We start from the raw sequence: 12,746 nt of genomic DNA, 5'->3' as shown, positions 1-12,746 counted from the left end.
TTCAAAACCAACACAAACAAATGTATTGAATACATGTAAGGTTTATTCATTGTTTCTCTTTTAACTTTGGTCAGTTTGCATATCAAAAGGTGCATACAAATACAATAAAAGAGCTAACTGAACAGAATCTGAGGTAGCCCCTAATTTTTCCACTTACAAAAAAAAAAAAAAAAACTGACCTAAGCATCTCTTGCCTTGGCCTACCTAGGCTACATATCTGACCTATCTGATCACAAAGTGCAAAAAAATAAAATAAAAAATACTGCACAGTAGTAGATAAGCAATAACATTAAGTTTCCTTTTGAAACAAAATACTCATCTTGCTCACATTTGACCCAGGAACATCTCAAAGTGCATAAAAGTGCATAAAAAGTGCATAAAAAGTGCACAGTATTCACAACTAGGCTATAACTAACACATGAATACAAGGTGGACTACTGCACATATTGCACATACTGAGGGAACATATTTTAAATCACCACATTTGTGATTAGGCATGCATTTGTTACACATCCAACATTATATTAATGTAGGCTACAATTACCCAGCTAATTTAGTGGGAGAAGTGACATTTTTTGTTTTGAACGAGAGCAGTGACTTTAGGCTCGTAAGTTGTCAATGCAATCCGAAGGCATTGGTGGAGAGTACGATCAGTCAGGGAGCAACGAGAGTTGCTTTTTATGGAGTTCATGTGTGAAAAACTTGACTCACATGTGTAAGTTGATCCAAACATACTGAGCATGACGATCGCTACTTTCTTAACGTTAGGGAACTGATGTACTTTGACATTAGTCCAAAACACTGTAGGCCCGTTAGTGCAAAGCTCCTGTGCCATGGTTACAGATGACCGCATGTCAACAAGTCCATCCAATCGAGCAGCAAAGTTCATTTTCAACCTCGCAATGAATTCTGTCATCACATCCGTGACTTGTGCGGGGGATGAGATGCATTTGCGGAGTGTCGGAAAATGCAGCATTCGGCCTGTGCTCAAATCTGTTGCGAAAAGGTCCAGTTTAACTGGGAATGCGCGCATCTGTTCCACAAGGTCGATTACAGTTTTGTCTCTGCCTTGTAGTGCCAAATTGAGATCATTCAGGTGTTTGAATATGTCGCTCAGAAAGCAGGCATCTGCCATGAAGTTGTCGTCCAGTATGCGACTCAAGTGCGTTTCTGCCTTTTTTTGCTTGCTGTTGCGGAGAAAAGTTATGATCTCCTCTCTGAGACCACAGAAACGCTCCAGTGCTTTGCCTTTTGACAGCCACCTCACGTCATTATGCAAAAGCAGGTCGTGGTGCTCAGCAGACATTTTTCTGACAGCAGCATGCGGAACAAGCGGTGTTGGAGGCTTGATGTGGAGCGAATAAAATTAATTGTAGCCATCACGTTGTCCATGATCGTTTTGAGCGTCCCGCTTAGTTTTGCGCACAACACCGCCTGATGCACAATGCAGTGTAACGAGATCAACTGAGGTGCAACAGCGGACCAACGTGCTGCCAAACCATTCACTTTCCCTGTCATGGATGGAGCCCCATTTGTCACAAGCATGCACACACGCGTCATATCCAGACCATTGTCTTTAAAAAAAGCAGAAATTTTCCCAAAGACTATATCGCCCGTTGTGTGTCCTTCTAAAGGCAGTAGGCAGAGCAGCTCCTCTCTGAAGCATTTGCTGTCAAAAAATATATCCACAACTGAGCAGTATCAGTTTTGTCTATGGACTCATCTACTGCTATAGACATAGTATCAGCTTTCACCAGGTCTCCTAACAGTGTTTCATACACATCTGCAGCAAGAATTTCAACCCTACGAATGTTGGAAGTATCTGACAGGGGTACGTTTTTTATAGCAGATACCACGCTCGTTTTGATTTTATCGTCATTTATCACCTCATCCACGACAGCCAGCATACAGTCCTTCACGGTTTCAGAGTCTGTGAATGGCCTTTTCTTTTTTTGCCAAAATCCAGGAAACACGAAGGGATGCTGCGGTAGCTCTCTCTTGGGCAGTAAATGACCGCACCATGGTAAAACTGCTCCGGTTGTAAGATGCAATCAAACTTTGCACTTTTGCTGCCCTCTCTTGAGATCCCTCGGGAAAATTGGTGCGGAAAGTCTGGTGTTTCTCAACGTGGTGCCTCCGCACATTGTAATCTTTAAATACTGCGACGCACTCGTTACAAATTAAACACATCGGTTTGGATGTGGCGGTAAAATAAACAAGTATTTGTCAGTCCAGGCAGGGTTAAACTGGCGGTTTTCATTGGCAATTTTACGTTTCAGTGTTGAGAAAGACATATTGATAGTAATCTAGGCTACTAATATTACCTGCACGCGCTCTGCATTGTTTGCTTTGTTGCTAGGCTACGTGGTCTGTACTACTGAATGAGTTTACATAGGGATGTGCGTTTTTGGCGGGACCACGGGCTGGGCCATTTGGAGGTTGCTTCCGGGCCGCATGTGGCCCGCGGGCCGCCAATTGAATAGCCCTGCAGTACACCATGAGCCAGAGAAAGTGAAGGTCAAATGTAATATTCAGTGAAGAAAAGTTAGTTTAGAACTAGCTGGGAAAGTGCATGATATTGTAAGGTCAAAATTTGTATGATTACTTTATTTATTGCATCAGTAACACTGCAATATATACATTAACACATTATTTAACCTAAACTAAGAATAATTGTATATTTTTACTACTTTAGTTACGAAATGTCTACACATAGCAATTAATTGTAATATTAAAATGATGTTGGATCATTAATAATGAAATAATATAATCTAACAATGGAGAAAGAAATATTCAAGAGGGTTACAAACGTTGTGTTATGGGTTGGGGGTTGGTTAAGAGAATATATGAAATAAATGAAACAATTGAACCAGTAAATCATTTCTGAAATTTAATAATGCAAATTCAGAATTTAATAGTAAGTGCTATAAAATTGTATAAAGTGCTATTGCTAACAAAAGACTAGGGTCCTGAAAATGCAGCTCTGGTATTGCAGGTTCATGCTATTCAAAAATTCCCCACGACTAAAACACAGACTGACCAGACACAAGCAGAGTGATGTAACCAATTATCTGCCAGCGTTTTAGGACACAGAAGCTAGAGTATATAAAAGTTCATTCTTACCTCTCCATTGCAGAAGCAATATATAATTGCAACAAAGAATCCCTGGAAAACAGAGCATCAATATAAAGATACTAGTTAAAGCAACATACTTTGGTGCAATGTCTACATGTGTTTTGAAATATTACCTGGAATGAGTTAAAGAGCATTTCGTAATGCATCTGGATTTGCCACGGCACCCCAGACACTTCTGTATAGGGCATTGCCATAAACACAATGTAGTGAACCCCAAACAACGGCATGAGGACCAGCGTCGATTTTAACAGCTTTCTGTGGGATAAAAAGAGATAAAGAACCCACTTTTATTCAGTAAGGATTCATTAAATTAATCAGAAATAACATTATAGGAATTTATTATGTTTCAAATAAAGGTGCAAAAAAAGTGTGGTTTCAATTTCAGCAAATCAGTTTTTATATATATCTTTTTTTACTGTAGTTTCGATCAAATAAATGCAGACATGATGAACATAAGAATCTTCTTTCAAACACACACAAAATCTTACCTATACTGTTGTCTGGTGTCACATCTTCCTGCATTTGTTTCTCTAAGTTTGGTTGCCAAGACTCTGATTATATTCAGGAACAACAAAAAATTGACCTTTGGGGAAAAAGTATATGCACTTATTAATGCATCAAAATAAAGGCATACTGTATCTAATAGACACATGAAATAACTGCATTAACAAATTATTCTTACAATGTATTCACATTCATGGAACTGGCAGACAAATAAATACAAAATGTGCAATTTACTTAAAACACATGAATGAATCAAATGAAGCTCAACATAACTAACAGTCAAATTTGTACACACTTAACTCCATTTATTCTAAAGAATCCTGTCTAAATAAGTGCCTACTTATGAATTTCTTTGTAATTTTTATTTATGGAAACTTACAACAATTGCTGTCAAAATAGGGATCTGCACAATCCATTTAAGGTTTCCTGCACTTAAATCCCAGCACCTGTAGATCATAAACCAGATAAGAGAAACTCAATCCAGACATCCTATTAATATTTAATGTATAGTATACAAAGATACTGTTTTCTTTTGCAAAACATCCTGCATGTGCATACATTATTTACCATGTAGAGAATATTTTATTTGTTCCACAGGCTGAATTAATATTGCATTCCTGTATAAATGCACAAATGGCAGAATTGGCAAACAGCTTGAAGCACAAACACTCACTCAGTGTCAGCAAGAGTGGCTCTCACACTGGCCCAGATGGTTACAAACATCGCAGGAACACCTGTTTAACCAAACCTTTAGTGACCTTCACTTTCAAATGGCTACATACAGAAGAACCTCAGTGCTTTTTAAATGAATAAACTAATACATTATTTTATTAGAAGTACTGGCACAGCAGAAAAAAAAACTAATAAAACTAAACAAACAACAAGAACATCCTATAGTTGATCCCCGGCTCTGCAGCACTGGTTTAAGCAACATAGAAGTGGCTTAACTTCACAGCATCCACATTGTATGCGCTGTGCATGTACAACTTTTCCGCACAGTGTGTACAATGCAGGAGCCGTGGAGTCCAAATTATATCCACAAATGCAGACACATTGGTCTCTAAAAGATATAGCGCATGTAACAATTAGCATTACCTCAATGCAACTCTTGCCATTGTTCAAGAGTCAATTTAAAAATCTGTTTGATGTACCAATTGACATATAATTTCAGTTAACTGGAGAAGATGTCCATTGGAAGCACTGATTAAATATTTTGGATGATTTGGTGTCTGTAGCCAGAAGCCGAATAATTGTATTGGGCACACATGAAGAAGATTGTTCACTCACCCCAGCCAATCAGAGTAAAGCCCCAAAGGTACTTCCTGTCTGAGAAGAAGGTCATGAAGATAAGGCTGTGCAGGTACAGGCCTTCCACCAGAATCCAGTAATAATTAGTCGCCAAGAAGTACAAGAAGAGAGTAACAGCCATCTTGCAGCCAATCTTAAAGGGTAAAGTAAAATCGATTCAGCACATATTGATAAGAAGCATGTGCTCTTATTTCACCTTTTGAGGTACAAGCTATATGAAACTTGACTCACCCTCAAAATCGACATTTGTAGTTTATAGAGAAGGACCATTTATAACAAGCTTTGAAAGATAATGTGAGTGGTTACCTCTTGAGATGAGGAAATGAGATGTGGCATCAGTAGCTAGAGCTATTGGAAACTACCTTTCTCCAAAAAAGTCTTGTTGAATCACGTCAATGTCTCACACTTGCAAACAGAGGCAACTCTCAGCCTATACAAAGTGCCACTTTAGTTTGGGGACCAGTTCTCACTATTCCTCAACTATTAACTATGACTTTTGATCAGTGATGTGCAAGACGGCATTTATACAAATATTTGGCACATGCCACTGGCCATTTTGAGACACTGGTGTGATTCAATAAGGCATCAGTATTTTTGGAGAAAAAAAAAGTCAAAAGGGCATATCCCCAAATATTTATTATATCCTGGTCTCTGAAAATGGCTTGGGACTAGAAGTGCACGATAATATCGGCCGATAATTAATGCGCATAGAGCAGCTGTTACTACACAGAGCCATTGTTTACTGACAAGCTGTGCAAATTCACGTTCATTATCAGTGTGGAATTGCGCAGCTTGTCAGTTAACAACGGCTCTGTGTAGTAACAGCTGCTCTATGTGAAATCACGCACCGGATGGAATTTACTGCTGATTAGATAACCGGCTTTACTGACAAGATGCGCATTAATTATTGGCCGATATTTATCATGCACCCCTACTTGGGACCTATATTCATCCCAAATTAGAATATCCATAATCCTTCCTGTTACTGGGTATGAGTAACTACCATAGGTAGTGTAATAGTCTTAATTATGTTTAATTAAAAAGGAAATTAATTTAATCTTCATTAAGCTTAATTGAAAACCCTGTTTCCTGGTTACACACATATGTGGAAATTATTGGAGCATCTTAGTGGCAAATCAACAACAAAAGGCTTCAGAGGATAGCGATGCTCCCAAACTACTACTATGGCATCAACACAGTGTGAGATTTCTCTGTTATGGACTTCACTGTTAGATATGATAGTATGTGTGCTGCACTTACAAACTTGGTTTTGTTGGCAGGAGGGGCTTCTGTGATGGATTTGAGATCCTCCACAGTGATGTTCTCCATTTCCTGCAGCGCGGCACCCGAGTACAACACCACGTCTTTCACAAATATACTAATGGCCCTCAACATGAACGATACAAACAGGTGCATGTGGATGTAGTTTCTGGTGCAGTGAAGCCGTCTGGAAAATAACAGATTCAAAAGAGAAATGAGGTAAAACAAGGGTGATTAGTATCTGTATAATGACATGGGTATGACACAGGTATTACAAGGAGAGGGTGACTTATGAGGACATAACCAATGTCCCCATTTTTCAAACCGCTTATAAATCACACAGAATGATTTTTTTTGAGAAAGTAAAAATGCACAAAGTTTCCTGTGAGGGTTAGGGTTAGGTGTAGGGTTGGTGTAGGGCCATAGAATATACAGTTTGTACAGTATAAAAACCATTACGCCTATGGGATGAACACACTTTACACAAAAACAAACATGTGTGTGTGTGTGTGTGTATGTGTGTTTAGCTGCCATCCAATGCCCTTTCACAGAGTCTAGAACAACAATGCTCATCTTAATTAGAGCCAGATGAGTCTTTAGCTGACTGTAACACAATTTTTGGATTTAAAAGGTTCAGAAAACGCAAATGTTGAAAATGTAGGGCTCAAAAAGTAAGCTATAAAAACAAAATTGTAAGCATGTGTTACCCAAATTCCCTTCGGTTTGTCTACACTCTCTCAAACTAGTTTGACCAGAGCAAGTCTATTAAGTAAAATATCCTCCAGATTTGATTGATATAGCAGACTGATCACATCAATGTAATATTTACATAACAGCTGCCAATATGTATAAATCTACACACCTCTACCTAAAGCTAACCACGTACCAATAATACATACATGTAAATATGCACAGTGACAAATGTTTTAGTTGTAATATACTATTGTATGTATATTTTTTTAAGTTCCAACTCAAACTCAATTTAGTATTCAATGAACCTAAAATGACTAATAAACATTTGGACATATCTTCCGGTATTTGTGAAAAAGATTGCATTTAGATACTGCCAACAAACTGTATCCATCCTGTATGTTTCAGTGTTTATGCTAATGTATATAACCATATGTGTGCTAGAACCAAATGCATTCTGTCTGTTTATTCATGAAATCACATTAGACATCGGAGCTAATGTCATTTTGTCTCAAAAGGATACTGTATTGATGTCACCTGAAAGACTACAGGCACCTAAATGTCTGCACTAAAATGCCCCCTTCATTCAACACAGATAGCAATCAATGGCAAACGATCAATTTGTGCTATACGAGTACAATTTCAAATCGCCACTGGTCAATAATAATTGTGGGTGTTTGCTTTGGTCCATCACCAGGCAATCACCACAACCTTCGTGATATTTTAAAGTTAAAACGATATCAAATGTAATTGTCCTTATTATTATGATTGTTGATATGATTTAGTGAGTGCTCTGAGTGGTTGCTAGTTGTCAAAATATACCTGTGTTGATGATAACCATGGTATATACATATTGTTATCATGCTAATACTACAATCAATGTAAACAATCAATATTGTAATCAGGAAGTGCAGATCAACAGAAAGCACAAAAGCATGTAATAGCAACAAAAAGACTTTACCAATAAGACAAAGTTATTAGATTGCTGGTCAGTTTTTTATTTGAATTATTTTTTTAATCTTTATTATAAATTATTTTGGCCATGATAATTATGCAGTGGAATCTGACATCAAAAAAGCCCAAGAGGGTCTGGCTGCAGACTTGCACTTGCACTCTCAGACTTGCACTCTCAGACACTTGCACTTCCGCTAATGACATCACTTGCAGTCTTTATTTTTTATTTTATTGAATTTTTTTTTTTACTTTTTGTTTGAATTTCCCAACATTTTATAACAGTAGCCAGGTGGCGAAGACAAGAAGAAATAAACTAAATTACAATGTCACTTGCAATCGCTACTTGCACTCTCCGCTACCTGCGACACTTGCAATCGACACAAATCGTGCGTGTTGCCAATGGAGACAAGACGCTGTGGTGGTGAATAAACGCAACGGGCAAGGTTTCGCGTTAAGCATTTTTCCATATAGAATAAACTGTCTACAACTCATTTATATCACTGTCTTTGTCCATTAAGCTACATTATGTGTTTTATTTACAATGATTTTCTATAGGAGGAAAACGTTTAATGTACAATTTAACGCACTGTGTTCTGTACTCGTCTGCTTGCCTGTACGGAGCTGATCCTTTTAAAATCACTTAATGCATTTCATAATGCACGTTCATATTTGCTGGTCATATACGTTGAGTCATCAACAAGACATATAGGCTAGGCCTACTGAATTGTCTTTATCATCTTAGTCTGTTATTAGTCCACATTAAGCGTTCGCATTGTGTTCATAGCCATCTGCTTGCCTTGTAATACATTAAATAATAACTATATATCGAATTTGATCTTTTAATTGAACTTAATGTATCTGAATACATTAAGTTCCATATTAAGTGTTTAATATGGAACAAACATTAAGTGTTTGTTTTTTTCTACAGGAGGAAAACGCTTAACGAAAGACTTTGTGCATTGCGTTCATATTCTGCTGTTCTGTGGCCACGGATTTGCCGGTCTTGTCTTTTTCTTGCAGGACCCTGTACGTTATAGTAGTAATTTAGTTTTAATCGTTTAATCACCACCACAGCATCTTGTCTCCATTGGCAACATGCACGATTTGTGTCGATTGCAAGTGACGTCACAGGTATCGGAGAGTGCAAGTAGCGATTGCAAGTGACATTGTAATTTAGCTTCTTTTTTCTTGTCTTCGCCACCTGGCTACTGTTGTAAATAAATAGAACAAAATAAAACAAATGAAGACTGCAAGTGACGTCGCTAGTGGAAGCACAAGAGTGCAAGTCTGAGAGTGCAAGTACAAGTCTGCAGCCAGACCCTTTTCAAAAAGCCTTTGATGATTACACATGGATTGGTAAAAAAATATTTTTTTGTCATGCTCAGAATTTATTTATTTAATTTTTTGCCAAAGAAACACTTTGAACAATAAACCCTGCCCACTTTAATTTGACTGGCCATCCTAATCCTTTTGACACTGACAAAAGCTGTTAGATCATTGAGGCTAAAAATGTATTTCAAATCTTTTAAACCTTTTTGTCATCCTAACAATAAACTGAAAAAAATAAAAATAATAATAATAATAATAATTGCCGAAATCAATTTTTTCTTACTAATACTCTGAAAATGCACAGTTCAGGTGTTCAGCTCGGTCTCTTCTGCAGCCAGGCATGTTAAAATATGAAACCTTTTGGGTTTATTTTTGTTATTCTACTTTGTCCTCTGGAGAGGTTTAGAGCAGCTGTGTGGGAATCGCTTGCCTCCTCGTCATTAGACTAACTGCTGTTTAACCACCGTCCCATTGGGAACTATTGATCGGGGAGCTCAGGAGAGGCGATCCATATAGAGCCTGGCTTCTCGAAGCGTGCCTCAAACACTCGAGCTAATGTTTGAGAGTCAGTGTGCAGCATGGCTGATGTCCTGGAGCCCATGCACCTGAGACCATACTACTGACACTGTGAGCGCAGAGCATGAAAAACTGGCAGCCGATCAGCAGCAGCCCAAACAAGCCCTTATTAAAATCATTTTTCTGAACTGCATTTCCTGGTGCCCAGGCAATGGACTGGCTCTTAAGAACACGGAGCACTGGAGCCGAGTCAAGCGAATCTGATACCTGTCAGCGGCTCGTTCTGCACACGACTCAACCCTTTATTTTAATAAGCCCACTGGATAAATAACGAAGGGAACCTCTTTGCATTAATTAGCAATGAAAATGGAACAACTGAACGCAAAAGTAGTAAATGCACTCACATCTCTTCATACTGAAAAAGGGCCATTATTACTATTAGAGAAACATTCATTTGATGCAGTTCATTTGGAAAACATTCATAGTTCTTCATTCACTGTCACTGTAATTTACAAATTATTAAAGCTAAGCTTACTAATCAATTATTTTTTTTATTAACTTACTCCTTTTGTCTTAACTATAGCTGATTTATTCAAATACAATTTTCTGCTGATTATATTTTTAACATTTGTAATATTATATACTGTATAATACTCAGTATCAATGCAATTAGCTTCTAATAAATGTTGCAGTTTTTAATTTTGTATTTTCCATGGCCTAATCTAAAGTGAGAATTATTTACTCTGGATAACCATTACAAACTCTGGTAACTCTTCTTATGAACCCCCATATTTATAATACATTATAAGAGTATTTAAGGCATTATAATTAATGCATAATGTATTATAAAATATCTTATATTAAGTTTAACCAGCTCATGATTAATCATAACAACAGTTTAATGCATTGTAATATTCACTTATTTGTGGTTATAGCTTTTAATATGATGATGATTTATAATACACAATGGATTATACTTCCCATAGTTATAATGAATTATAAGTCTCATATCTTGCCATTGTTAACATATTACTTTACTTAAAGCAGACAAAGACTACTTATAAATACGACAACAATAATACAAATAATATATATATATATTTTTTTTTTTTTCTTAAACAGCCATAAGATCAGATATCTGATCAGATGAATGTGTAATAAGGCACACTTATTTACTACTGGTATAAAATACTGTACATCAGTTAGGTATGGTTAACAACTTAAAGAATAATAAATATGATTTAACTCTACACATATGAGCTATTGATTACCGTGACGAAGAATGAAGAATTCACTATTTGTACATAACATATTAATGTATTGAGACAACAATTAATGAACTACTAGATAATAGTTTGCATATGATTTATAAGTGCTTTGTTACTGTACTATTAAAAGAAAGTGTTACCAAAAAGGGTTTTACAAATGATTTACACGAAAAACTGTTGTAGTAATTTTTCATGGCCATAAAAGCACACATCAATTCAACTTGAAAAACCAAAAAATGACTCAAAGTCATTTAGCTTATTGTAAATCATTTCTACTTCAAAGCTATATGTAAACATCGGCAGCTAGACAGTCAGCTGGACTCCTTGATAAATGCATCTACATGAACAAAGTCTACATGTGGATATCATAAAACATGCATCAACTAAACAAATCTAGATGTCAACAAAATGGAGCATGTATGTTATATTTAGATTGTAGAAGAGTCCTGATTAAGACCAATTTCACACATTTGTGGTGTTTAAGCAATGCTATATTATTTACCCATTTTGAAAGGTTGCAATATTTAAGCAGCAAATGCTGTGAAGGAAAATCAACACTGCAAGAAGAGTTATGGCACTGAACCTCTGCTCCGTGTCACATGCTAAACTCTATGTACTGTAACTCTATTTAACACTTAGTCTGTTTCCGTCACTGAATAATTATAAAAAAAGACAATTGTGTCATTTTATCTAACAATTCGGACTTTTTTATCCAAATTGCAAGTTTACATCTCGCAATTGTGATTTTTTTCTTTCTCAGAACTGCATGATAAAAACTAGCAATTACAAGAAAAAGTCAGAATTGCAAGATAAAAATACACAATTCTTACCAAATTTCACAGCTGTGAGTTTATATCTTGCAATTTTGACTTCTTCCATAGCTAACTGTTTTACAAATCAACAAAAAAGTATGATCAGCCTTTGTTTGAAAAATGTATAAAAGTATAGCTTGCAGACATGCTACGTGCAGTTGGCAAGTTTTATTAAAGAACTCTATGGATCAAAAAAATTAATAAAATAAATAAAGTTAATAAAACATTGTCGGAATAGCTTATGCATACACGTCTTGTTTGATATGATATTTCTGTCCAGGTAATATAATTTCTGCACTGCCCTCAGGCTGAGGAAAAAGCCCCTAAAATAGCTTTTTTAGATTCTTCATTGTGAAAGGTTTCGTCAATCCTTTCTGTGAAAACAAGGAGAGGTTTTTCTCACCGAAAGTATCCTAGGATGACTGTCGCCACCATAAGTGATCCCAGAGAGATGGAGTAGCCCACCGTGTAGATCAGGTAAAGTCTGTCAAAGACGTCCTGAGAATAAAGACAAAAATAAGAAAGTGAGAACAAGAGCTAACACATAACAACACTAGAAACCGAACAGGCTGTAGGTCCTGCTGTTTAAGCAGATTACAATGGTTGTATAAAACAGACAATTAATCTAATCACATTATAAAATAATAATAATAATAATAAAATACAAATTATTATAATAAATTCTATAAAGTTGCTGCAATTAGCAGTGATGCCAGTACATTTTGTTTTTCATCATCTTTATCATTATTTATTTTTAACTATGTGTATACATACTTTGTTATTTTTTTTTATATATATTTTGCAAAGATATAGCTATAAACATTGAAGTTTAATAAATATATGTTTGAAACTGAACATATATTAAGCTTCAACCTACATACAGTGGGTATAGAAAAAAAACACCCTCTTTCAAATAATCGCATTTAGTTGCTTTGAAGCTTGAAATGAAGATGGACGAAATTTTTGTTTT

General features: G+C 36.3%; 1 protein-coding gene across 1 annotated transcript in view; it reads right to left on the bottom strand.

Annotated features, from left to right (window-relative positions):
- The window catches only part of LOC132155283 (parathyroid hormone/parathyroid hormone-related peptide receptor-like), an 89,647-nt gene that overhangs the window by 3,040 nt on the left and 73,861 nt on the right, over positions 1 to 12,746 (bottom strand). The window contains exons 6-13 of the mRNA XM_059564161.1: positions 12,180 to 12,274; positions 6,208 to 6,394; positions 4,927 to 5,080; positions 4,313 to 4,373; positions 4,019 to 4,085; positions 3,624 to 3,718; positions 3,249 to 3,390; positions 3,124 to 3,165 (exon numbers count right to left, since the gene is read on the bottom strand). Coding sequence (XP_059420144.1) covers positions 3,124 to 3,165; positions 3,249 to 3,390; positions 3,624 to 3,718; positions 4,019 to 4,085; positions 4,313 to 4,373; positions 4,927 to 5,080; positions 6,208 to 6,394; positions 12,180 to 12,274 — 843 coding nt within the window. The remainder of the gene's footprint in view (positions 1 to 3,123; positions 3,166 to 3,248; positions 3,391 to 3,623; positions 3,719 to 4,018; positions 4,086 to 4,312; positions 4,374 to 4,926; positions 5,081 to 6,207; positions 6,395 to 12,179; positions 12,275 to 12,746) is intronic.

The sequence above is a fragment of the Carassius carassius genome, chromosome 12 (assembly GCF_963082965.1).
Source record: "Carassius carassius chromosome 12, fCarCar2.1, whole genome shotgun sequence".
Taxonomy (NCBI): domain Eukaryota; kingdom Metazoa; phylum Chordata; class Actinopteri; order Cypriniformes; family Cyprinidae; genus Carassius; species Carassius carassius.
Note: the sequence above shows the minus strand (reverse complement) of the source record. Positions and strands in the feature narration are given on the sequence as shown.